Below are 27,886 nucleotides of genomic sequence, written 5' to 3' on the forward strand. Positions count from 1 at the left end.
ATCTTTTAAGTTTCTCCCAATCCCCCAAGCACCCCTCCATTCTCCCTTTGCCCCCCCTTCTCTTTACAACTTAGCTCTGGAAGAAACTGGGTTGTTTGATTTGTCTTATAGAGTTTCTCACATCTGGACTTTGCTAATCGCATTCCCGTGTAATTTACCCAGTTCTTCTGTATTTTCTATTAACTGGTAATGGGATTATGGACTTGATCAGATTCAGGTATAATTTCGGGTCCAGCTTCTTTGTAGGTGGCATGTAGGAGACATGTAATAGCTGATTATCTTTCTGTATGATGCAGGCAACCATTAATCCATTATGAAGTTCAAAATGGGGATATTCAAATTTAATTTTTACTTCTTTATTTGGCTGGCAAAATAGTTCCAAAATGGAAAACTTCTCCTCGACTTATTAGCTTACATTGTATGGGAAAAGTAGCATAAGTGCTTGATGAAAATACATATTTAGAAAGACAAAATATACAAAAGAAATATACAAAAATAAGAAGACTTACTAACCATAGCCCTGTTAAAAGGTATACTGCAATCAGAAGAATAGCTAACCTAGGGGGAGAGATTAGATGAAAGAAAACATAGTGATCACAGACAACGGTAATTTAAGCAGGGGCACCTGGGTGACTCAGTTGGTTAAGTGAATGACTCTTGGTTTCGGCTCAGGTTGTGATCTCAGAGTCCTGGGATCGAGCCCCAAGTCGGGCTCTGCACTCAACACGGAGTCTGCTTGAGATTCTCTCCCCCTGCCTCTCCCGTTCATGCTATCTTTCTCTCTCTCTGTCTCTTTCTCTCAAGTAAATAAATAAATCTTAAAAAAATGAAAATTTAAGTGGGTAAATATAATTAGCTATTATAAAAAATAATTTGAGGTTTAAAAAACAATATGGGAGTGCTTAACAGGTAGTTAAAACATGCTTAACTTTGTGTCTTGTTTAGGAGAAAGAAAAAAACATTGACTAACTTAAGTCTTTGTAGGAAAAGTATAGAGCTAATATGTACGTTAAAAAATAGAAATACAATGCATAACTTTGAAATTAACAAAGGAGGAAAAACACTTTGTCAGTCCCAAAGAAGAGAGAAAAGGAATAAGAAGAAAAAAAAGGAAAAGGATAGTAAAGAGAAGACCCAAATTAGATGGTAGAATAAATCCAAAAACACCAGGATCACTGTTTGAGTTCATTGGATAGAACTCGTTTACCAAAAGAGCATCCCATTCGGTTAATAAACAAACAAACAAATAAACAAAACTATATCTAGTTCAAGAAACACAGTTAAGGGGTGCCTGGCTGGCTCAGTCAGTAGAGCATGTGACATGCAGCTCTTGATCTCAGGGTTGTGAGTTTGAGCCCCACGTTGGGCGTGGAGATTGCTAAATACATACATACATAAGATTATGGGGCGCCTGGGTGGCTCAGTTGTTAAGAGTCTGCCTTCGGCTCAGGTCATGATCCCAGCGTTCTGGGATCGAGCCCCGCGTCGGGCTCACTGCTCGGCGGGAAGCCTGCTTCTCCCTCTCCCACTCCCTCTGCTTGTGTTCCCTCTCTCGCTGCCTCTCTCTCTGTCAAATAAATAAATAAAATCTTAAAAAATGAAAAAGAAACACATTGAAAACCATCCAGAAATTTGAAAATAAAAGAAAGGAAAAATGTAACAATCAAATACAAATGAAAAAGAAAAACGTGTGGAAGAATAATGGTATTTAATGGAATGAATAGCAAACAAATGGAATTTAAGGTAAAAAGCATCATTTGGGGTGACAAGTAAAACTCTTTGATAAAAAAGAATAATTTGCCAGCATCTAGAGCAATCAAGAACCATAGGAGGGTGTTCAACGAAGTCATCATCGAGGAGGCTCTTAGCACCCCTTACCTAATAGATCAAGCTGGCCCGGAGAGGTACAATCAACAAGCTTGATTGAATGGATATATAACAAAGGGTGAGGGCCTCCCACCTGGTAGATCACAAGATATGGATCCCCAAAAGCCATACAGTGGTCAGGGCAGCTCTTGGCCGATTCAAGTCTGTTCATTGTGGCAGACCAAATTAGCACAAAGCAAGGGAGGATGTGGGGGAAATGGCATTTTCAGGTATTGCTAGTGGGAGTCAAAGTGCTACAACCATCTTGGAGGGCTATTTATCAAATGGAGGCATTATCAAAATTGATACGCATATACAGCAACTCCACTTGTCAGTTACATACCATGGACAAAGTCTTGGGTGTGTGCATAAGTAGATACGGACATTTCCTTGCCGCAGTTTTTTGAAACTGGGAAAACTTGAAGTAACTTTAAATGGGCATCAACAGGAAAATGGGTTTGTGAAAATGAAATTCTAGATAGTTAGGTGATCTAGAGTTACCATATTAACATGAGATACATTACAAGTGTATGTTATGAAGAGGAAAAAGGGAGATTGCAGAACAATAAGGGTATGACAACATTTACGACTTAAAGCACGCGTGTGCAACAATGGTATATATATATTCCTTTTTTGTTTTTAAGTAAGCCCTTTGCCCAATGTGGGGCTTGAACCCATGACCCCAAGATCAAAAGAAACATGCTCTACCAACTGAACCCGCCAGGCACCCCGAACAATGGTATGTACTATTTACGGATACATAGTAGTGTGGTAAAAATATGAAAAAAATGCATTTATAGAATGATCGTCCAAGAAAGGGGGAAAGAGGCTTCCAATACTTTAAAATAAATAACCCTACAGAGTGATTAGGACGGTGTGTATCATAGTCTCCATATATGCATATAGAATGTGGGTAGGCTTACTAAGTTGATACAAGTCTGAGAAAAAGGTCTGCAGTCACTAGAACGATACTCACAGGTGTCGGCTGTCCATTTTCAGAATTGCTGCAGTTATTTCACCAAGACAATAATCTGTATTCCTTGGGAAATGTGGCAGATGAGAACCACGTGTTGGTTTTAGCTGAGCTGTCCTTCGTTTTATTTATGGTTTATAAATACACTCAACTTCAGTCAGGTTTATGTAATTTAGGTAGAAGAAATCACTCAATAGTTGCACATGTATTAGGTGTTTTATCCACAGGGTTCTTAGGAAATTCAAAATAGATATAAAATATTTTCTCTACACTCAAAGAATGTAAGAACTCATTCTAGCAATAAGACAAACAGAAAACAGTATAAAACCAAATGTGGGCTGCTTGTATGTCTTGTGTTGTAAGGATTTAGAAAAATTGGAGCTCCCACTGGTAAAAAGAAAAGAAAAAAAGAAAAACTGGAGCTCAGGACGAGCTCTGGTAGCAACTGGCAACCCTTCATGAAATGGAATCTGAGCTGGGTTTCAAAAATGAGAAGAACTTCTCCTGAGATGAAATTTAAAATCAAGACTTTCCTTGGGCAGTGCTCTTATTCCAGATCTAGGTCAGCTTCCCTTTTATCAACCAGGGGCACTGGGTGTAAAAGCCGCTCAGCTTATGAACACTGGTCCAGTGGGGAAAATTGGGTGTGGTAACTGAGCGCTCAGCTCTCTCCATGTCCCAACTCTTTACTGGGTTGAAAACTGAAATGACAGGAACGATCATGCCATCCCTCTTTCTGTCCTCTCCAACTGTGGTGCAACTTACGACAAGTAGCAGAAACGCACTCAAACATGTGAAAGTAAAAACAAGAGCTTATTGAACACACACTGCGGTTTAATAGACATAAACAGTCAAGATTCAAAGGGCTTGTAAGTTGGAAAGTCTTGAAATCTACTTTCTCTGTCTCTCCCATCTCTTTCTTCTGCTTTTCTGTCTCTGTCTCGGTTGTCCGGCTCCCTCTGTTCACCCATCTTGCGCGAAGCTTAAAATGGCAGCCTAAACTTGAGATGCACATTCCCTTTGCTTTTGCAGTCCCATTTCTTGGAACGTATACTGTAGACACACGAGTGTGCAAAAATAAGTCTATAAAGGTTTTTGAAAAAAAAAAAACAGAAGCAAGCTTAATGTCCATAAATAAGGGACTACTTAAATAGGTTATGGTTTGCCTGTTTATAACCCTAGTATCATTATAAAATGATACATGTGGTGGGTATTACCAGTCGTTACCAGTATTTCTTGGTTCCTTCTCCTTCTGGGTAGGAATACATTTCTGCCCTTTTGAGGGTGAGCATGCTGATGTGATTTGCTTTGTCCTCTGGAATTTTAAAAGGATTTTAAGAGTCCATGTGAGGTTCTCCATGTTCTCCTGGTACAGCAATTGTAGAAACACACACTGGGAGGAAGAGTCATGAGACAGAAGCAGCCAGAGCACTGAGCCGTCACAGGGAGGACAACAGATGTCACATGCACAAGAAATAAATGTTTGCAGCATTGAGCCACTGAGATTCTGGTGTTATTTGTTTTCATGACAGAAACCAGATCATCCTGGCTAATACAGTATACTGTGTAGTCAATGAAATGAATGAGAGAATACATAGGTACCGAAATGGAAAATTAGATTAGTCAGGGAAAAAGACAAGGGATATAAATGTAAATAGAATTATTCTATTTGTGATTTTATAAAAATGTCACCTATAGAAAAACAAAGACTGAGGAACTCTTCCAATCTAAAGGAGAGTAAAGAGGCGTCATATCTAAATGCAATGGGTCATCTTGGGTTGGATCCTGGAACAGAAAAAATTCTTTTTCTTCTGCTATAAAAGACATTAGTAGAATAATTAGTAAAATTTGAATAAGGTCTATAGATTAGATAATATCCAATTGATGTTACTTTCTTGATTTTTATAATTATACCGTGTTTATAAAGGAAAATGATCTTATTTTCAGGAAACACACACTGGTGTAAGTAGGCATCATATTTGCAATCCAGTCTAAAACTGTTCTGAAAAAAAGTGTGCATGTGATATATATGTGTGTGTATGAGAGAGAAAGAGACTATATATACAGAAAAAAATTATATATATAAGAGAGAAGGAATAATAAAACATCTTTCTCCTCCTGGTCCTTGCAAATAAAGGCACTAATACGTGAGAACATGTATTATTTTACTGCAGCACTTTTTTTAGGGACAAAAAATTGGAAACAAAGTGTATGACCATCACTAAGGAAATAATTGACTAAGTGGTGGAATATTCACATCATAGAAGATTGAGCAACGCAGACTGTTCCCCAGCTGAGAGGGTGAGTGAGCTCTCTGTCAATTGACTGGGAGAGATTTCCACTATGTATTTTTACTAAGAAAGGAAATGCAAAGAATTTTATAACCCTCCCTTTATTTTGTAAAACAGTGAGGAGGAAATCCCCACGTATGTGAGTTTGTCTAATTAAAGCAGTGGGTAGAAGGTGTGCGAGGGCACACAGAGGTTGTTAACTTGCTCGGAGCAGGCGGGTGGAGTTAGCCAGGAGAAGGGAAAAGGGAGGAGATGAGCAGGACCGGGGACACTAGCTTCAGCAATAATTCATGACAGGCATAGCACCTGTATAGAGTGGGCTGATGCTTTGCAAATAAAGCTTTAAATTTGTGAAAACTAACATATGTTTTTGTATAGCTTTTATGGTTGTTTTCTAATTATGGAGCTCTGGCAGAAGGGGTGTTTTACCCAAATTAGGTCTGCATACTATATATTCCAAGTTTAGCAATGCAGTTCTCTTCTGTAGAAAATCAAATAAACAGTCTTTAATGTAAGTACTGAAACAAGGCCAAACCAGCAGCTCTTTTGAAACCTGGCAGTCTGCCTGCTGATCATTATTTGCTATTCTTTCCCAAACAAATACCTCTGAAGAAATGGCACTCCAAAGCCATGTGTAGATAATCTTCAAGACTTATATAGTTTTGGAAACTATAAATTTATGGCTCATAATACCCCATTGTCTTGAAAACATTTATATATATATATATATATATATATATAGGCAAATGTATGGAAATATATATATATGGGCAAATGTATGGAAATTAACAATCCATTTTTGCATATTAATAATTTCATGGCTTGGGCTTTTTAGGCATACAAATTACATATGTTATTTATTTCTAGCATGATTTCTTCAATGATTTGCATGAATTTTTCATTTTCAAAGTTAGGAAAATTAACTTTTAGAAAATCATTTACTAGTAGAAACAATGAAGCTCTTTTAAGTAATAAAATAGAGGGCACTTAATTTTTGCTTAAATAAAGATATTTCTCAGTAAGAATGTAAATATGAGGGGTAATGTTTAATGTATTAACTCTCTTCATGGACGTATCCATTTTTAGAGGGAAAAAGCTTTAGGACAAAGGAATTTTAAAATAGTATTTCTACATTAATGAAATAGAGGTTTGGCCCCTAGTGGGCAAGGAACTTTTATCATGCAAAGGACTTGAACCAAGAATAGGGTCCTGTTCCTATCCATCTGGCTCCCTGCCCTTAGACCGGCTCCACTCCTCTGCCCTAGGTAACAAAGGCTAGGTGCAGACCCTTCCAGGCTGATTAGAACAATTACCAAAATCTCTTTGTTCTTGATCTTTTTCTTAAGATTTATTTATTTATTGGGGGGGGCAGAGGGACAGAGGGAGAGGGAGAGTCTTAAGCAGACTCCACACTGAGCATGGAGCCAGATATGGGGCTCAAGTTCACGACCCTGAGATCACGATCAGAGCCAAAACCAAGAGTCAGACGCCTAACCAACTGTGCCCTCCAGGAGCCCCCAAATTGATCTTAAAGTGTAGCCCCCTCACCAAAAACCCCCATTCCAATTCCACACCCTTTTCCCAAATTCTGATTCTGTTTAGGACCGTCCAGACCTGATACTTGGACTTGAACTCCCAGCTGTAGTTTGATTTCCTCCTCTCTCAAATGGTTTTGCTCTGGACTCCCCTCCTCTCCTTTGCAGGGCCCTGCATCAGCCTTAATAGTGCTAATGGAAAGCTACATCAGATGTGAAATTGTCATTATTAAAGATAATAATTGTCGTTTTTAAAAGATTTTATTTATTTATTTGGGAGAGAGAGCGCATGTGTATTAAGTAGGGGGAGGGGCAAAGGCAGAGGGAGAGAGAATCTCAAGCAGACTGCTGAGCCGGAGCCCAACATGGGGCTCGATCTCATGACCCTGAGATCATGACCTGAGCTGAAACCAAGAGTTGGTTGCTTAACTGACTGAGGCTTAGCACCCAGTCACCCCAGCACCCCGTGACATTATCGTCTTAATGTTGCTTGAAGAGTGTTGAATTGACACAGAGCCTAAGATGAGTGACATTTAAAGGTTAAGGGTCCATTCAGTGCCGTTATATGGAAGTACTAACAAGCAGATAGTCAAGTTGGCTACTCAGTCTGTCTCCAGTCTCTGGGATTTGGAGAGGTGGTGTGAGATCTGGCATCTCCGATCTCTCTCAGGCTTTCCCCTCTATGCCTTGTTGACTCATTGTTTTCTTTAAAGATGCGAATAATGTTAGCCAACTGTCTGATTCAGCTCTTCCCACTTGGACCTGTGAGCAGTTTTCTGAAGATATCATATTTCATTCATGACATATTGATTTTATTACTGTAACTGGAACATTCTCGAGTTCTTCAGGTTTCAGAGATCATTTGTTCAGTGCCCCAATAGCAGAGCCTAAGCTCCCATTTCCACCTCCAAGGTTGCCCTCCTGCTTTGGACTATTGCTCAACTCCTGCCAATCATCTCTTCATCTCTTATAAGTTTTTTTTTTCATGTTGCTTTTCTCTCCATGCATTGCATAAGACATAGAATCTCTGGGTTTACATTCCAGCACTTTAGCAAGTTGAGCAGAAAGAAGGCATTTCTTTCGCATTCAGCTCAGCAAACATCCCAGCATTGGCTCTTTGGACTTGGCTTGGGTTCCTAGCATATCCCTTAAATAATCACTGTGACAAATGCTCTTGGAAACCGAGAGCCAGAATGAACGGGTTCGGGGTGGGGAGTCAAACCCACCCAAACACAGAAATGAGAGTGGGGGAGGAATAGCCCCTGAAGGAACATACCTTCATGCTACCAGAGGGAACACTGATGCTGAGAAATCAGACGAAACAAAACAGATGTTTCACTGTGTTTGGACATTAGCCAAGAAAATCACTGAGCAGAAAAGAATAAAAACTCACTTTTTCTATTTTTTTAAGATTTTATTCATTTATTTGACAGAGAGAGAGAGAGAGAGCGCACATGCAGGGGGAGCGGCAGGCAGAGGGAGAGGGAGAAGCAGGCTCCCCGCTGAGCAAGGAACCCAAAGGGGGGCGGGCTTGACGTCCTGACCCAAGAAGAAGGCAGATGCTTAACCAACTGGGCCACCCAGGTGCCCCCCAAAAATCCACTTTAAAATTAATGCATACTGATGCCCTGGCTTCTAGATCTGTCCCTGCAGAGGGCTGCTACTGTGGCTGTCCCTTTCCTTAGGCCCCTGGTGGCAGGAACATCTTTGAGAGAATAGGTGATACATGTGGAAATCCCTGACCCTAAGGTCCACCCAGGGTGCAGGCCCTCCACTATCCCTTTTTTTCCTTCTAAAATGAGGGGAACCCTCCTGCCTGCTCCTTTTTCCTTTGTCTACCATCTAGCCTCTTTCTGCAGAGCCTCAACTCTGCGCAAACGAAGGTACATCTCTGCATCATTCTGCCAGTGATCTCAAACTCCTCTGTCTGGAATCCTTTGGAGCCTTTGATTTTGTTTGATCAAAAGGCCTACTGAAATTTTTTTCCCCCAAATCAAAAGAGCAGCCTCAAGCCTCAAATGATCTGCCTCTAGATAAGAAGACTGCCTGCGGCAGTTTGGACTGTTGTCTGCATAAAACAGAAAAAAGCCCAATAGTGTGGCTTCAACAAGATAGAAGTTTATCACTCTTTCAGTAAAAGAAGTCTAGAGATAGGCCCTCCAGGGCTGGCCTGGCGGCTCCAAGGTCTTCAGACACCGTGGCATCTACTGTTTTGCTTCTCTGCCCAGGTGATCGCTTGCTGGCCGCAGGAAGGAACAAAGGGAAAGGAGTAAAGAAAAGCCTGCCACTTTTTTTTGAGAACTTCCCAGAAGTCCTCGGCTATCCTGTGCTTACATCTCCTTGCCCAAAGATAGTTGCCACATCTTGTCACAGGTAGCTGTGAGAGGGCCAGAAAATACAGGGTTTTCAATGAGCCCTTTAAGAGAGGAAGGAGGAGAATGGATGGTGGAGGAGGCAGGTGTCACTAGTAGTAATCTGTCACACGGTTGGTGACTTCCGGCCACCAAAGGGGCCGACACCGATGGCCCTGCCTCCTCGCCGTGCTGCTTGGACTCTGGACTTCTGAGACGCCTCTTTGCTATCCTGTGCCTTGCTCTCAACCCCTTCTTTGAGGTCATATTCTGCTAGTTCATCTATGGTACCTAAAATTTAGTCAGTGCAATTGTAGGATTCTGTCATGTTTGACGGCTCTGAAAAATAGGTTTGGGCCATTTCACAATATTGCTCTTAAGCAAAGCTGAGAGAAAGGCACATAGAAGTCATGAAAAGGTTTTCATTTGGAAGATGTCAAATAAATATTTGACATCCAGACGACATAAAGAGCAATATGAAGGATCTTTGCGGTGATGAAAATGTGGTGTGCCTTGACTGTGTCACATCAGTATCCTGGTTGTGACGACATGCTGTAGTTTCATACGATGTTACTGTGGGGGGAGACTAGGGAAAGAGGCAACCGCATCTCCTGTCTTACAACTAGATAGGACTCTACGGTTTCTTCAAAATAAAAAGTTTAATTTTGCAAAAGTCAACAGCATTTCATGGTAAATTATATCTCAGTAATTTTTTAAGTCAATTGTATTTCAAACTGGTACATTTAAAAATCACATATTTACTATGCAGTTTTGATTAGTCTTACCCATTTTTTCCCTTTCAAATATTAAAGAAACATTAAGGGGGAAATTCAGTTGAATTCTCAGTAAGAAGGGCTCTATTTTTGAAAACGTTTTATTCTGAACATTTGAAAATATATATAAAAGAATGTAATTAGGGGCGCCTGGGTGGCTCAGTCGTTAAGCGTCTGCCTTCGGCTCAGGGCGTGATCCCGGCGTTCTGGGATCGAGCCCCCACGTCAGGCTCCTACGCTGGGAGCCTGCTTCTTCCTCTCCCACTCCCCCTGCTTGTGTTCCCTTTCTCACTGGCTGTCTCTATCTCTGTCAAATAAATAAATAAAATCTTAAAAAAAAAGAATATAATTAAACTCCACATACTCATTAGCCAATTCAATAATTACCACCCTTTTGCTAGTCTTATTTTATTTATTTGCCTTGCAACTTTTCCCCCTGGTGGATTATTTTAAAGCAAATCCCAGACATTGTATTATTTTACCCTTAAATAAAGTCTATTTTTAAATTCTGTGATCCCAAGCACAACGAACAAGGGAGATAAAACTCCATAATTTCAAATAAAACTTCCACACGCTGAAAAAATGTGTAGTTACCGATTCCTGGAAACGGAAGTGAGAGGTTGGATAGACACAGAGAAAGCTACAGAGAAGGGATACAGAATGTGGCAAGCAAAATAATGCCCCCCCAAATGTCCATCCTAATCCCTGGAATCTGTAAATATGTTACCTTGAAGGAAAAGGAGAAAAAGAGTTGCTAATTGGCTGGCTTAAACAGGGAGACTGTCCTGGGTTATCTGGGTGGGTCCAATGTAATCACAAGGTTCCTTGACAATGGAAGAGGAAGCAGAGGTGAGTCACGGAGAAATGGGACTGTGAGGGCCAGAGTGATGTGGTGTAAGGGGAATCGACCTGCCATCGCTGGCTTGGGATATTGGAGGAAGGGGGGCAGGAGCCAAAGAATGCAGATGGCCTCTAGGAGCTGGGAAAGGCAAGGAGGCGGACTCTGCCTTAGGGACCCCGCTAGAGAACACAGCCCTGCTGACATCTCTGTTTCAGTCCAGTGAGATCCGTGCTGAGCTGTTCACCTAGGGAACTCTAAAATAAGAAATCTGTATTGTTTAAAAGCTCCCACAGCTGTGGTCGTTTGTCAGCGCTGCAACGTAAAACTAACGTACAGAGTGGGAGGCAGTCAGCATTTGGCAGCTTGAAGGGGACAGGTGGGAAAGGGTTTCTTCAGAGGTCTGAGTCATTTCGCCAGAAAATAAGGTAATCACACCAACTTCTTGGAAGTAGAGTCCTACGGAGGGCCGAAGCCTCAGTTGTCGAGTCCTGCTCTTGTGCTAGGAACATGCGTCAGCAGTGTGCTATAAAATTTGAAAATGGAAAAAAAAGGAATGTACACCCCCTGCTGGTAGATAGAAAACAGACTTTTCCTGTTTTGGATTCTGGTTTCCTTGTATATTCTGGAGGGGAGTGAAGGCTTCCCCGGGCCTGTCACGGGTGGACCTCTGTCTGGATGAATGGAACTCTGAGCCCCATGCAGACTGTGGAATACTTACGGGGCCAAACTGAGCCGATTATTTTCATAATGCGTGGTTGGAGAAGTACCTCTTTAGGTCTGTTTGCTGTTTCAACAGAACCTTTTCTTTTAAAGAATTCAATATAAGAGATGCTATGAGACAGACATCTTTTCCCAGTTAAGATGCTTGCGAGTTCAGTTAAAGAAAAACAAGCCAACCTCCAGCATGCTTACTCAACATTTGTTCAAAGACTCAACGTAGTAATTAGTGCTTTAGTTTCTGAAATTTTAGTCAAAAATAATCCCTTCATCCATGACAAGGAATTAATAAGAGAATTCTTAAGAACTGATATAGAGATTATAGTTCTGATTTTTTAAAAATTAAGAAATGATTTATTTTTTTTTTAAAAAAAGAAATATCTTGAAACAATTTTCCTTTTCCTGATTTGTTCCCATTCAAAAGAAAGTTGTTTAGCAGTGGATTAAGCTTTTTCATTTGAGTCTGACAACTTCATTCCCCCTCTTCCAACTGCCTTCTCCCATTCTGGGCAAACCCATGGAGGTTAGAGGTAACAGAGGAGAAGGAAAGAGAGGGTGAAAGAGAAGGAGCAGGTTCTAGGGCTCTAGAGTGTAGAATTGTTTCATATATACATTTGCACATAATATGCTTATGCTTAACATACAAAGTTAATATGACATGTATTTATATTATTTGTTTATTATATTGTATATCGTACTATATTTGTATAATATATGTCTATTACATAGATACACAGACATAAAGAGAGCAAGTGAGCTCTGTATTAATTAGGACTCTTTAATGAAAGTAATAAAACCCATCGAAGCTAGGATGAGTTCATCTTTTCCAACAGCAGGTTTACTTTCTTTTTTTAAAGAGATTCTCACGTACTCATAATAGGATTTTGCATCCCTCCACCTGCTCCTCGGTAACCTCAACGCATACTTGGTGATAACTTACTCCTTTGCCCAGACATTAGTTAGCAAATGCTTAGAGAGTGCCCACGGCACAAGGACACTCTAAGCACTGGGGATTCAATGCATACGTTAGAAAAGATCGCTGCTTTCTTGTAACTTACAGTATAATGGGGAGAGGGGAAAAACGGCTTGAGAAAATTTCAGATTGAGGAGGCTGTATAGATAGAGTGGTCTGGGAAGACTCTCTGAGGAGGTGATGTTTAAGCTGTGCAGAAAGCCTAAAGAGGGAATTGTGGAGTGGTGGGCAGCATTCCAGGCAGAAGGAGTGGTGTGCAGAAAGAGCTTGGAGTATGGGATGAATTGCAAGGAGACTACTGTGGCTAGAGCGTAGTGAGAGATGAAGATGGGACATGAGAGGAAAGGAGAGTGAATCCTGGGCAGGTGCCCATCACATAAAGTCTCTCAAGCCATGGCACACAAATTGGATTCTACCCCAAGGTTATGAAGGTTTTCAAGCACAAGAGTGATCAAATTAGTGTGTTGAGACAATCACTCTTGCTGTGTTGTGGAGAATGGGTGGCAAGGGGGGCGGGAGACATGCAGGAGTCCAGCTGAGGTTGAGGAGGCGTGGCCTGAGGTGGGGAAAGCTGAGGTGGAGAAGGGATGGATCTTGGAGGTAGATGGGCCGGGACGCAGTAGTGGGTTGGGCATGTGCCTGTGTGAGAAAGGCAGGAACGAAGATTCACTCTTAGGCTTCTGGTTTGAGCCTCTGGATGCCCAATGGAACACGTTGACTGAGATGATTTGGGCCAAAGTAAAAGAAAGCTTTGCCTGAAACCAAAAGACGTGTGGGTTCATGTAAGTTCAGAGGTTGGACAGGCTTCAGGGTTCACTTCAGCAGTTCTTGGGGTGTCTGGCTTGTGGTTAGAGATCTACGTGTGATTTTCCAGGCCTAACCTTAGGCAGTCCAGTCACAGAAGCTTTACCTGACAGGTCTCCTGGGGAGTGACTGCCCTCCCCACACAGCCAGGACACTGCAGTCTCTGGGGGCGCTGCAGTCAGGGACTTGGGCCCCTGTGACTCCCTTGCTTCTCCAGTTTGCATTCCCAGCCCCAGGGCCTCCATTCCTATCTCCTTATCTGAGGCCTTGGCGGAGGTCTTCTTTAGTCTCCTCACTGAAGCCACCTCCTGGGGGAAGGAGGAGTACTTCTCCACACCTAGGCCTTCCCCTCATTCCTCTCTCCCCAGGGTCCATAAAACCGCATGAGCCTTTTGTTCAGTGAGATCCACCTGACCCTTGACCGGTACCCTGTTCCATGGGAAAGTCAAGCAGAAAGAGTCACTGCTTTCTCTGGTTTTAGCCATCATGGTAAGTTGATTAAAGGCTTAACTCTCATTTTTGGCTTCTTGCTTTAATTGGCGACTCTGACACCTGACAACTCTGGCTCCCACCTGGGGGCCAGGTGCTCCGGACTGTGCGCTCTCTCTCTCTCTCTCTCTCTCTCTCTCATTCCTCCCCCACCCTCAGCCCCACCCACACCCCAGCTCCCCTGAGCTCCTGATAGTTCTGCCTCCTTTTCTCCACAGGTCTTTCTGCGTTGCCCTCCTCCATGTGTTAACTTTATCCTCAGGATGATGGTGAGATGGCCCTCGTAGTACCGTCACCAGCTAGACCCAAGACCTGACCTTTACTGCTCACCTGCTTGTAACCAGCCACCTTTGTTCTAAGTTTTTCCTTCTTTCCAGCTTCTCCCTTAACTCAGGCAAGAGACCTGAGGGCATAGCATCCCTGAAGGAAACCGAAGGTACCCCTCAAGCAATAATGACTGCCTGGAAGAAGAGCTCCATTGGTCCAGACCACTCAGACCAGTTTGAACTTAACTGCCCCTCCCCCAAATGTACAATACAATGTTATTCGCTACAGTCACCATGCTGTACAGTAAGGCTCCAGAATTTATTCATCTCATAACAAAGTGTGTACCCTTCCCAACAAAGATCTTATGATTCAAGTCAACATTTCCACAGCAACACGTATTTGCCCTTTGTGTCAGTGCCCCCCGCCTTGAAATTTGCTCAGAATAGATCTTGTGTTCTTACACACACACACACACACACACAGTAACTCTGTGAGGTAATGGATGTGTTAATTAGCTTGATCGTGGTAAATGTTACAATATATATCAAAACAGCATGGTGTGCATCTGCTGTGGTCTGAATGTTTGTGTTTCCCCCAAATTCATGTGTTCGAATCTGAGTGCCCAATGTGATAGTATTAGGAGGTGGGGGCTTTCTGAGGCTCTTACGTCATGAAGGTAGAGCCCTTATGAATGGGATTAGTGCCTTGTAAAAGAGAGCTTGCCTCTTCTACCGCATAAGCTAACACCTAGAAGGCACAGTCTACGAAACTAGGAGATGGGTTCTCACCGGGCACTAAATCTGCTAGTGCCATGATCTTGAACTTCCCAGCCTCCAGAATTGTGAGAAATAAATGTTTGTTGTTTATAAGCCACCCAATTGATGGCATTTTTAATCACAGGAACCTGAATGGACTACGATAATACCTTAAATATGAACAATTTTTATTTGTCAATCACACCTCAATAAAGCTGGGAAATAAATTAAAAAAAAGAACTTTGAAGGTATGTGAAAAGGCTTAATCAGACTTAATTTAATCTCAGTTTAAAAGAAGGCCAACAGGCATATTAAGTACTGTTTTAAGCATGTGATGACAACTTGTTTTGTTGTAAGGAGTATTGTATTTGACAGAATATTATACTACACCATGCTGTACAGCGTTAATAATAACTGTTATTGTGTCACTCTCCCTAAAGCAGAATTCCTGCTGTGAGCTCAGAAATGAATTCTAATCCTGCCTCCTTGTCATACTGTCATTTAATCATTTAATCTCGATAAGTCTCATTAATATCTATCTGCCTATCCCATGAAGTTAAAAAGACTAACTGAGATAGCATATTTTAAAATGGTAAAGGTTTTGGGGCGCCCGGGTGGCTCAGTCATTAAGCGTCTGCCTTCGGCTCAGGTCATGATTCCAGGGTCCTGGGATCGAGCCCCCCCCATCAGGCTCCCTGCTCGGAGGGAAGTCTGCTTCTTCCTCTCCCACTCCCCCTGCTGGTGTTCCCTCTCTCACTGTGTCTCTCTCTGTCCAATAAATAAATAAAATCTTAAAAAATAAAATAAATAAATAAAACAGTAAAAGTTTTGATCAACCCAATTATTTTAAAATTGTATCCGTATAATTTAAGAAGCCCAACATCTCCCTTTCCCTTTTCTTTTTTTTTTTTTTAAAGATTTTATTTATTTATTTGACAGAGACACAGCCAGCAAGAGAGGGAACACAAACAGGGGGAGTGGGAGAGGAAGAAGCAGGCTCCCAGCAGAGGAGCCTGATGTGGGGCTCCATCCCAGGACTCCCGGATCACGCCCTGAGCCGAAGGCAGACACTTAACGACTGAGCCACCCAGGTGCCCCCCAACATCTCCCTTTCCCTTAATTTCAAACTCTAATTTATCTGCCTTTCTCAAGCCACCAGCTGCTGGGGCCTGTGGGCAGTTGGGATTGAATGAGGCCCTGAATTCTTGGGAAGTCACAGCGCAGGGGACTGCCATAAGGGCTGCTCTACTGTGCACCTGTCTGGCTCCTAGACACGTGCGTGTGTGTGTGTGTGTGTGAGAGAGAGAGAGAGAGAGAGAGAGAGAGAGAGAGGAGGCAGGGGTGGGATGGTGAATGGGCAGGAAAGTAGCTTGGAAGGTGCTTGCCTCCAGGTGTACATGGAATTCTCAGTGGAGGGATTCGTTTAGCATTGTGTGGAAGTCTGGAGATTTGCTGCGGCTTAGAGCTAAAAAAGGGTTGTAGAGCTTATCGCTGAGCTGAAACTTCAGAGGGATAAGGGAGCAGGAAGACTTCCTCCAGGTCCTTTGGAGTAGCCGGCTTCTTTCCACAGATACCATTGGCCCCTGGGGGATAAGCACCACTGGGCCTTCTACTATTGTTTCACCGCCATCATTTAGAGTACTCTAAAAACAAGGCTTGAGCTTCACGTGGACCAGTAAGAAAAACAGCTGCTAAGATACCCCCAGTCAGAGAAAAGAAGTTCAGTTAGGACAGATAGAATGCATATCCAGCAAAATAGAACCATTAAAGGGGCTCACTCTCACCCTTACGGATCCGTTATACAGAGCTGCCTGGACTTCTAACTGCTAGCATCTGCATTTCTTTGCCTGAGGGCTTTTTCTGGCCACCAGAGCCTGCCTTCCCGTTCATGGGGCAGGCTGGGATGTAGGCTCCGGGAACAGGCTGTAACCAAGGACTGATGGAAGTTAGTACATAAATACCCCATCTCCTCACCCCTTCAGTAGGATAACTCTGTAGTGTGTATTTTACCCTGGTCTCCAGAATTCTCCAGCGGGATCAGCTCCAGTTACCCACAGTGCTAACCTCCTTGATAATAATCTATTTTTTGGCTTTCGTTCCTTTCTGACTCACTTCCCTGCTCTGCTACCATTCTTTCCTGGATCACCTCCCATGTAAACTGCTTCCACTCAAATCCTTGTCTCAGGGCCTGCTTCTTAGGAAACCCAAACTAAGACTTGTAGTGTGCCAGGGGGATTGAATAAAGCAGACAGAATATTCCTGCCTGTGCTCCCCTACTTGACTCTCAGAACACTTCCAGTTTGGTCTGGAAGGATTTTCTCTTTAGAGAATTTGACCAGCTGGAAAGAGTGACCCATGTGTTCCCAAGTTCCATGTGACCCATGTGACAGCCCAGCCAGATCACCCTACAGAGAAGCCCTCAGGGAACAAGTTCAACCTTTATGCTGGAAGCTTCCAATCAGCTTTTATAACACTTAACTCCTTTTTTTAGTTACGCGCTTTTAAAAAAGATTTTATTTTTATTATTTATTTGAGAGATAGAGAGAGTGGAGGGAGGGGCAGAAGGAGAGGGAGAAGCGGACTCCCCACTGAGCAGGGAGCCCGAGGCAGGGCTTGATCCCAGGACCCTGAGCAGAAGGCACACTCTTCACCAAATGAGCCACTCAGGTGCCCCTCATTATGTACTCTAAAGTAGAAGTGAATAGTTGAGGACTACCAGAAAGCTTCCAGTATGATAGATAGAGACCAAATTAATAGCAAAAAGCAGCTGAAAGGAAGAAGAGGCTATTCAGGAGGAAGAAAACTTTAAAAATGTATTGTGTGTGTGGTTTTGTTTTGTTTGTTTTTTGTTTTTTTTTTGTTTTTTTGTTTTTTTTTTTTAGAGAGAGGGGCAGAGAGAAAATCTTAAGCAGGCTCCATACCCAGTGCAGAGCCCAACGCAGGGCTTGACTTCACAACCCCGAGATCATGACCTGAGCCAAAATCAAGAGTCGATCACTTAACCGAGTCACTCAGGTGCCCCTAAAAATGTATTGTTAATAGTCTCATAGGGATAAGAAATCTTGAAGCAAGGCTATGACACTGTAATGAAGAGACATTTGAAAAACGAAAATTCCAGAAAAATAAAAGCAGTATGGATGGCTGGAAGATAAATTCGAGTTCTCCAATAAAGAGGAAAAAGCAAAGATGGAAAACAGGAGAGTAAAATAGATGGGAACAGGGCTCTTTCATCAAGTTTGGGCTTGAGTATACACCAGAAGCTGATGGAGGGGAGCTATTAGAAGATAAAACACAGGAACCTGTTCATATCCGAACAAAAGAAAATAAAACTTGGGCTGTTGTACAGGCCAAGAATAGAGGCAGAGGTCCTGCTTAGGCAGTTCTGACACCGATGAGGAGAATAATGAGCACCTTAGAGGACATGGGGACAGAAATGAAGAAAAAGATGAGAGATTAAATGGTAGAATAAACTAAAGTTGTGACTGAGCAGGTGGGTGTGTGTTGGGGGGGCTGTGGATCTGATGTAAAAGTAGGTTAAAGAACGGATGTATCTAGATTTTTCTGCAAGATCCTAAGTGGACTGGGCTCCATTAAGCAAGAGGAGGAATCAGCGAGGACCAGTAGGTTGGAGTAGTGTGTGTAGGACGTAGAATGCAGATTCCTGAGTTCAGGTTCAAATCAGTATTTATTTTCTCACTAGGTGTCAGATACTGGGATAAAGTTTTGTCTGGGTCGCCAGAGGAAAGAAAACCGCCTTCAGGTGTTTAAATACGAGTTAGGGGAGGTACAGCCCTTGGCCTGGAGCGGACGGGGGCGACAATGAATGTGCAGGATACTTGGTGACAGGAACTGTAAATGCACGCTTACGCAGGGCCGCCCTTGGGGGGGGGGGGGTCTGCCCTGCAGAAGTACAAGCGCCTGCTTGGTCACCGAGAGGGCGCTCAGACCACGCCGAACCCTGGGACGTGGGTCTCGGAGTCTTACCAGGAAGACCTGAATCCTCTGGACTTCCTAGTAGCGCAAAGGCGGCATGGTGCGCATGCGCACGACCACACCAGCGTTCAATCAAAGGCGGCGGGAAGTTGGTTTTCTGAATAGCAACGGGGCTGCTTGAAGACGGATTGGAGATGACAGACCAATAAACAAACATTTCATTGGCTTAGCGTGCTCAGCCTCCCGATTCCCCAGCTTCCTATTGGACCTTTCAAGCAGAGCAGGGGCGTGACTCCCGGGGCTCCTCCCCGCGCTCTGGCCCAGCCTCGGGTCCGGGGCTGAGGGAGCGGGACGGAAGTGAGCGGGTCCCGCCCCTTCCCCCTCTCGTCTTCGCTGGAGCTGCCGCCGCTGCCGCCGCTTCCCCCTCTCCGGCGACCCGGAGTCTCCGTGCCGTACCCTTGGTCCCCGGCCGCGCGGAGCCGGGATGCACTGCTCCCGCTGTGGGTCCTCATCATGGAGACCAAACGGGTGGAGATTCCCGGCAGCGTCCTGGACGATCTCTGCAGGTACCGCGTCGCCGCGCGCTGTCCGGGCCCCCTTCGTCCCCTCCTCGTTTTCTCTCACACTGGCCGACCCGGGGGCCTCCGCGCCTCCTCCCCCTGCCCGCCCCCTTGTCCTCGCTTTCCGGTCCCGCCGCTGCTCGCTTTTCCTGCTCGACCCTCCCTCGGACGACACCCCCGTCTTTCCGCCGCAGCCTCCCGGGTTCTCACGGCCTCTCCTCCGTCCTTCCTCGCGGGGCACCGGCATGTCCTCATTTTCTTCGTTCCCCAACTCTTGCTCTCCTGCTGGTGAAGCCGCTGCGCCGAAGCCTGGGTCGGGAGCGGTTTTCGGCCACCCCTCCCCCTCCCATTGTGTTTTTCCTGCCTCTGACTTTTAGACCGTTACCCCCTCCTCCCGCCGTCTCACGCCCCGGTTCTCCGGAGACTGCGACGTTTTGAGTCTCGTAGTCCTGCCCCCGGATGTGCGCAGGGAAGCGGTTTCAAACTTAGCCTTTCGCCCGTGTGTTCTCACGCGTCCGTGGCATGTTCTAAATTGCCGTAAAGAATTACTGTCTTGTTCATCCCCAAACTTATCATGGGGGGGGGTAGAGAGTTGCTTTTTTTTCATTCTTTAATTTTCCTTAAAGGAAATTCTCAACCGCAGGGTTTTAATTCATGGTATACTTTTACAAGAGAAAGTTTTTTGCTTTCTTCCCTCTTGTTAGTAATGATTTCAGATAGCCAAACTTAGGAAAAATGGACTTAAAATATTTACTTTTCCCGAAGTAAAATTTTTGGTGCAGAAATACTCTGTGTTGTCGCCTGCTAAGTGGATTGTGAAATAAATTACGAGTAAAAGGCTTTGATAAAATAACACCTTTTCAAGTACATTTACTGAATTTATGTATAGAAATCTGACTTTTAATAGTTGTGTCGCATTCACGCCTTTTTTTTTAAATGGGAAGGAAAGAACTAATACTTGTGGAGGTACTGTTGTGTGCCAGGCATTGGGTGCTCCCTTCACATATATCATTTTGTTTACTCCTCGAAACAACTCCTATTTGGTAGGTGTAGTTATTTTCATTTTCATCTGACAGAGTTGGTTTGTAATTTACACAAGGTCACATTTCTGGTAATTCAGAAAATCAAGATTTGAAGCGTAGGCCTTTTTCCCAACAGTGCCTGTGCTTTTTTTTCCTAGGCCAGGTAGACGTTACAGAAAGTCCAGTCTAACAGTTTAAACCTCACAAAAGTACATGTAGATAACTAAACAGACTAATTTTGGAACTAATAAGAATTAATGTTGCTGTACTTCTTTGGTGATGATATGATTATAATTTTTGGAATGTGATCGATTCAAACAAACCACTTAAAATGCACTTATTTTCTATCCTAATTTCATAAGAAAAGAGATGTATGTATATCTGTGAATAAATGGACAAACATGTACAAGAAGTAGATTATGATTTTTGTTTTTTTATTGATGTTTCCAAGATTTTTTAAAGGATGTGTATTTTATAGTTAGAAAAAAAAGTGAAGATGAGTATGTTTTTTTTAAAAGGTGAGCAGTAATTATGTATGGATTAATAGGGATACAGCTTAATAAAAAGATAGGTAATCTTACACTTTTTATAGGCATCTGAGATAATCTTCCTACAAATATGGGTTTATTTTGTGTACTACAGAGCATTACATCATTGAAAGAAGTCCTAGTAGCCGTTATGAAGGTGATTGATTTTATGTGGAACCTGTTTACTCACAAAACTGTTGTATTTTGTAAACAATACGTTAAACCTCTGTTGAGTGTTAAAGATTCTTGGTTTTCCAGTGGGTGTATTTAAGCAGTTTTATACAAATCTTTTGGAATAGGGTAGCATTTTTTTTTTCCTTTAAGAAATGAGAGTAACATTTTTGTAATTACTATGTTTTGGCTATATAAAAAGGATTATATGTTTAAAAATTAGGGCTAGCTACTTGACTAATAAACCAAATAACCATTTCTTAAAACTTCAAGTTTTAAAAATCATGCCATTTTAAAGTTAGTGTTTATAATATTTTTGTTGGTTAATTTAAAGATTTTTAATGTGAACAATTCAGACTTTTATGATTTTTGGTTTTTTTTAGAAATAAATTCACTTAGAATTTGTTTAATTTCTGTAAAAATAAAGCGTAAGTGGAAAAAGGTTTAATTTTTCTGCACTCTTTGCTCTTTTAAGTACCTCTCGATTTATGTGTTTGGTTTTGACTCTTATTTTTATATTTTCCCCAATTCTCTTGTTTATTATTAGTATATTTAAGAAGTCTTTTGTTTTGTGTTATTGATTTCTGATAAATTACCTATTCCTGCTAATCTTGTCTACTTCAGTCATTGACCACATAGTAATAACTTCTGGAGAAATGTAAAATTGAGAATGATTTTGACGTGAAAAATTAGAAGAGGAGACTTATGTTTTCAAGAAGTAACTTTGTAACCGTTAGATAGCTTATAACCTAAGACATGGAATGTTATTTTGCAGATGGTTTCATATGCAACATTTCATTTACTGGGATAGCATGCAGTCATTACAAATTCCTAAGGCAATTAGCAAACAGTAAACTGAAGGAAAATGTTGTGTCTTGAAATGACATATACAGTATACTATTGAACATAATAGTCATTTGATGCCTTTTGTTAAAACAGATTTTTAAATGTTTTGTGTATATGTGTGTGTGTATGCACAAAGAAAGTCTGAGAGCATATGCACCAAACTGAAACGCAGTTATTTTTGGTAGAATGAAATTAGAGGAGAGGAAGGAAAGACTGTCGTCTAAAGTGTTCTAGTGAACGTTCTAGTAAACCTGTATGTAAAAAGTAAATCTGCCGCATTTTATGGTGATATTTGCCTCGGTTGCACCATGATTTTTGACTTTAAAAGTCAAAGAATTTTTCAATACCATTTAAATTAGCTTATTAAATACTTGAAAAGCATGTTTTTAAAGTAAAAATTGAAAACTACAGCTTGTTTTTCTTTTAAAGAAATGCTTTGAGTTTTTTTAAAGCCCCTTTAAGAATTAAATGGTGAAGCCACTCTCGTGTTAAAAGGAGAAAGGTATGTTCTGGCAGCTAATGTTGCTGCTATTTTGGTGATTGTGTAAGCTAATCAAATAATTCTTGCTTATCTTCAGGTTACCATTTTAGTGTTTAATTCTGCAATATTTTTGTACTAATTGTAGTTCTGTTAATCTATCTGTAGGAAGATTGAAAAGATGACATTTTGTGAGGTGGAGAAATTTTTCCCATAACACATTATGGTGAAAAGCATTTTATTTATTTCATATATACTATGTATACACACATTTTAATTTTTTTATTTTGAGTAATCTCTACACCCAGTGTGGGGCTTGAACTCATGACCCCGAGATTTAGTCGCGTGCTCTTCCAACTGAGTCAGCCAGGGACCCTGGCACACCCTTTTAAATCTTTAAAACAGATCGAAAACATTCATAGAATGAAAGCGTCGAAGTGTAGTTTTTCATGTATTAAAATTTCCTTTTCCTTTTTTTTTTTTTTTTTGAGAGAGAGCACAAGCAAATGCTGGTTGCACACGGTGCTGAGGGGCATGGGTGGGGGGAGGGAGAGAGAATTTTTTTTTTTCTTAAGATTTTATTTTTATTTATTTATTTATTTTTTAAAGATTTTATTTATTTATTCGACAGAGATAGAGACAGCCAGCGAGAGAGGGAACACAAGCAGGGGGAGTGGGAGAGGAAGAAGCAGGCTCATAGCGGAGGAGCCTGATGTGGGGCTCGATCCCACGACGCCGGGATCACGCCCTGAGCCGAAGGCAGACGCTTAACTGCTGTGCCACCCAGGCGCCCCAAGATTTTATTTATTTATTTATTTGATAGAGAGAAAGGGAGCACAAGCAATGGGAGCAGCAGAGGGAGAGGGAGAAGCAGGCTTTCCGTTGAGCAGGGAGCCTGATGCTGGGATTGATCCCAGGACCCTGAAATCATGATCCCAGCCGAAGGCAGAGGCTTAACCAACTGAGCCACCCAGGTGCCCAAGAATCTTAAGCCATCTCCACACCCAGCCGGATGCAGGGCTTGATCTCATGACCCTGAGATCATGACCTGAGTTGAAATCAAGAGTCGGTCACTTGGGTGGCTCTGATGGTTAAGCCTCTGCTTTCAGCTTGGGTCATGATCGCAGGGTCATGATCCCAGTGTCCTGGGATCAAGCCCCCCATTGGTCTCCCTGTTCTGTGGGGAGCCTCTTCTCCCTCTCCCTCTGCTGTTCCCCCTGCTTGTGCTCTCTCACTCACTCTCTCTCTCTCTCTCTCTGTCAAATAAATATATAAAATCTTTAAAAAAAAAAAAAGAGTCCATTGTCAGTTAACCGAGTGAGCCACCCAGGCGCCCTCCTTTTTCTTAAAAGTTTCTTAAAGGAATCAGCTTTTTTTTTTTTTTTTTTTTTTAAGATTTTGTTTATTTATTTGACAGAGAGCAAGCATGCATAAGCAGGGGGAGCCTCAGGCAGAGGGAGAAGCAGGCTCCCCGCTGAGCAGGGAGCCCCATCGCAGGACCCTGGGATCCTGATCTGGCCCAAAGGCAGACGCTTAATTGACTGAGCCACCCAGGTGCCCCAAGAAGTCAGCTTTTAGTTGTTAAAAAGATGTACTCCTGTTCAAGGTTAAAAAAAAAAAAAAGTCAAAGAAGAGTACGGGTGAAGTTATAAAACAAAAGCAATAGTCTCCTGCCTTACCACTTTTTATCTCAGTTCTGCTCTCCAGACTTTTTACCTGTTTTGTGTTGAATTCTTTTGGTAGATAATTCAGTATTTTAAAATACACTTGGACTAGTTTCTTGTTTTATTAACTTCAGATGTTAGATTGAATATTTACTTAACCTTGGTAGATATTAGGTGAGGGTTTAGTTTATCAAAAGCCTACTGTTGCCTTACCCTATTTCCAATGCAGTTTTATCACTGTTTTAAATTGTTCTATTGGTTACCTTTCTGGTTTATGAACTTAAGGACAGTATTTTGAGTCTGTATTTGATAAGGTGAGGCAATCAGTGCCCCATCTTTTCTTCCTTTTCTTTCTTACACATTCTCTCAGCTTCTATCCACCTGAACTTAAAAATTGATATTTACATTCCATTTTGTAACCTTAATGAGGGCTGTTATATTTTTTACTATTGGTTGACTGCAAAAGCTGAACAAGAATAATAGCATTTGTTATACGGTATAACTAGGTACGTATTTTTCACAGTAGAGGCAAGTTTACAATGGCTAGGATTTTGTTTCTTTTCCCTCTAGCCATAGTTGGGATCCCTTTGTAAGGGTCTTGGGAGAGAATGTCAAAGTGAGTTCCCCTTTCTTATATTCTACTAATTGGTCAAAATGCTGCTGCTCTTTGTAGTCTTTTCTTTTGGAGAAAGAAGCATATGCTTTCTTCATTATTCCCTCATTCTTTCTGGCTATTTTTTTTTAAAGATTTTATTTTTAAGTAATCTCTACACTCCACATAGGGCTTGAGCTTACGACCCCAAGATCAGGATTTGGACACTCTACCAACTGAAACCACCAAGTGCCCCCTTTCTGTTTTTTTTCTTTTTGATTGTCTTTTTGTTCCAGTTTTGGCTTTTGCTTCGTATTTGGATTATGATTCTCTTGTACATTTACCTCTCTTCCCCAGCACATTCAAAATAGCTTCCTCCCGTCCACCCCTGTCTGCTCCTTTATTTTGTCCTCAGTCTTACCTTTGCTATCTATGCTACAGAATTCTTTTTTTCCTGGAGAGTGCCTTCTTGGAGACCTCTACTCTTCTAGCCCAATCTGGGCTGGTTGTTCCCTAGACTTGCCAAACAACTGGCCTGCTAGAGTTCTCTTTCATGGCTCTCCCAGGCTGGGTCTATAGTCTCTTAATCTCATGTTTTATGCTTTCTTGGTTTTCATTCTTGTTTTCCTGGTGCACATTCTAAAGTAATTTCCTTTGAGGGGGTCATTAGAAAGTGAACTTCCGAGTCCTTATATGACTAAAAGGGCTGTTTCTCTTCCCACACTTACGTCCCCAGGTGGTCCAGGGTTCACACTTTTGAGTACCAAGGTTCTATGAGATAACCTCAACTCTATCTTTTTTTTTTTTTTTTTTAAAGATTTTATTTATTTATTTGACAGAGAGACAGCGAGAGAGGGAACACAAGCTGGGGGAGTGGGAGAGGAAGAAGCAGGCTCCTAGCAGAGAAGCCTGATGTGGGGCTCGATCACAGAACACTGGGATCCCTCAACTCTATCTTTTCTTTAGGTCCAGTTTTTTCAATGTAATTTTTTCTTTGTCATGCCCCAGATTTTCCTTTGATGTTGGATGATTTTTGTTGCTGTTTCATATTTAAGGTGAGGGTTTAAGGGGCTTATTTATTGATAGGCTTCTCTTTTCTGTGAGTAGATAGGGTGTTAGCTCTTACACTGGGAATCCTTGAAAACCAGTTTTGCCTTGGGGTGCCAACACCCAAATCTATCAGCTAAAGTTAGAAAAGAGCCTCAGGTGTTGTTCCCCATTCCCCCACTCTTTTGTAGGAGAAACTCCTGACTCAAAGGAGTGGAAGAAGAAGAGATAGTCTTCTATTACATAAGTACACCTTGCCCTTCCCGTCCCTTTTTAAAAATTGAAGTATAGCTGGCACAATGTTACATTAGTTTCAGGTGTACAACATAAGTGATTTGAGTACTTTGTTATGCTGTGCTCACCACAAGTGTAGCTGCCATCTGTCACCATACAGATACTATTAAAATACCGTTGATTATATTCCTATACCATACCTTTCATCTCTGTGACTTATTTATTCCAAACTGGAAGCGTTTATCTCCCACTTCCCTTCACCCATTTTGCCCATCCCCCTGATCCCTTCCCCTCTGGCAACCATCAGTTTGTTCTCTATATTTATCGGTCTGTCTGTTTTGTTTGCTCATTTGTTTTGTTTAGATTCCAAACATAAGTGACATCATGGTATTTGTCTGACTTGTTTCACTTAGCTTCACTTGTTTCACTCTCTAGGTCCATCCATGTTTTCACAAATGGATAGATCTCATTCTTTTTTATGGCTGAGTGATATTCCATTGTATATATGTATGTATATATGTGCATATATATCTTTATCCATTATCTATCTATGGACACTTGGGTTGCTTCTATATCTTGGCTCTTGTAAATAATGCTGCAATAAACATAGGGGTGTGTATATCTTCTTGAATTGGTGTTTTTGTTTTCTTTGGGTAAATACCCAGCAGTGGAATTATTGGATCATATGTTATTTCTGTTTTTAATTTTTTGAAAAATCTTTACGCTGTTTTCCACAGTGGCTGTACCAATTTAAATTCCCACCAACAATGCATGAAGGTTTCTTTTTCTCCATATCCTTGCCAACACTTGTTATTTCTTGTCCTTTTGATTTTGGCCATTCTGACAGGTATGAGATGATATTTCATTATGGTTTTGATTTGCATTTCCCTGATGTTACATGAGTGATGTTGAGCATGTTTTCATGTGTCTCTTTGCTATCTATATGTCTTTGGGAAAATGTCTATTCGGGTACTCTGCCATTTTTAATCAGATTATTTGTTTTTTGATATTGAGTTGTATAAGTTCTTTATATATTTTGGATATTAACCCTTCGTTGGATATATCATTTGAGAATATCTTCTTACATTCAGTAGGTTGTTTTGTTGTTTTGTTGATGGTTTCCTTTGCTTTGCAGAAGCTTTTTGTGTTGGTATAGTCCCAGTGGCTTATTTTTTGCTTCTGTTTCTTGCCTGAAGAGACATACCCAGTAAAATGTTGCTAAGTTTGATGTCAAAGAAATTACTGCTGGGGCGCCTGGGTGGCTCAGTTGGTTGAGCGTCTGCCTTTGGCTCTGGTTGTGATCTCAGGGTCCTGGGATCAAGCCCCGAGTCGGGCTTTCTGCTCAGTGGGAAGCCTGCTTCTCGCTTTCCCTCTGCCTGCTGCTCCCCCTGCTCTCTCTCTCTCTCTGTATTAAATGAATCAATAAAATCTTAAAAATTACTGCCTATGTTTTCTTAAAATCTTAAAAATTACTGCCTATGTTTTCTTCCAGGAGTTTTATGGTTTCATGTTTTATGTTTAGATGTTTATATTGAGTTTATTTTTGTGTGCGGTATTACAAAGTGGTACAGTTTCATTGTTTTGCACGTAGATGTCCAGTTTTTCCAGCACCATTTATTGAAGAGACTGTCTTTTCTCCATATATATTCTTTGTCATAGATTGGCCATATAAACGTGGGTTTATTTCTGGGTTCTCTGTTCCATTGATCTATGTGTCTGTTTTTGTGCTAGTACAATACTGTTTTGATGATTATAGCTTGGTGGTGTATCTTTTTCTTTTCTTTGTTATTTTTTAAAGATTTTATTTATTCATCCATCAGTGCATGCAAGCAGGATCCCAGAATGCCATCCCAGGATGCTGGGATTCTTCTTTGGTAGTGTCTTTGTCTGGTTTTGGTATCAGGGTAATGCTGGCCTTGTAGGATGTGTTTGGAAATTTTCCTTGTTGTTTTATTTTTTGGAATAGTTTGAGGAGAATAGGTCTTAACTCTTTAAATGTTTGGTGTAATTCACTTGTGAATCAATCTGGTCCTGGACTTTGTTGGGAGTTTTTTGGTTCAGTGTTGTTACTAGGGATCAGTCTATTCAGATTTTGTATTTCTTCCTGATTCATTTTTGGAAGATTGTGTATTTCTAGGAATTTATCCATTTCTTCTAGATTGTCCAGTTTGTTGGCG

The 27,886-nt window shown here is 41.7% G+C and overlaps 1 protein-coding gene and 1 long non-coding RNA gene across 3 annotated transcripts in view; both read left to right on the top strand.

Moving 5' to 3' along the window:
• LOC113254988 (uncharacterized) overlaps nucleotides 1-14,901 on the top strand; it is a 32,072-nt gene extending 17,171 nt beyond the window's left edge. The window contains exons 4-5 of the long non-coding RNA XR_003316028.4: nucleotides 13,493-13,613; nucleotides 13,832-14,901. This is a non-coding gene — a long non-coding RNA (uncharacterized LOC113254988). The remainder of the gene's footprint in view (nucleotides 1-13,492; nucleotides 13,614-13,831) is intronic.
• A 3,986-nt stretch (nucleotides 14,902-18,887) lies between these two features.
• DCP2 (decapping mRNA 2) overlaps nucleotides 18,888-27,886 on the top strand; it is a 55,039-nt gene continuing 46,040 nt past the window's right edge. For both annotated transcript variants that reach the window (XM_026498447.4, XM_057307356.1), the window contains exon 1: nucleotides 18,888-19,134. In XM_026498447.4, coding sequence (XP_026354232.1) covers nucleotides 19,082-19,134 — 53 coding nt within the window. In that variant the 5' untranslated portion in view covers nucleotides 18,888-19,081. The remainder of the gene's footprint in view (nucleotides 19,135-27,886) is intronic.

The sequence above is a fragment of the Ursus arctos genome, unplaced genomic scaffold (assembly GCF_023065955.2).
Source record: "Ursus arctos isolate Adak ecotype North America unplaced genomic scaffold, UrsArc2.0 scaffold_5, whole genome shotgun sequence".
Classification (NCBI taxonomy): domain Eukaryota; kingdom Metazoa; phylum Chordata; class Mammalia; order Carnivora; family Ursidae; genus Ursus; species Ursus arctos.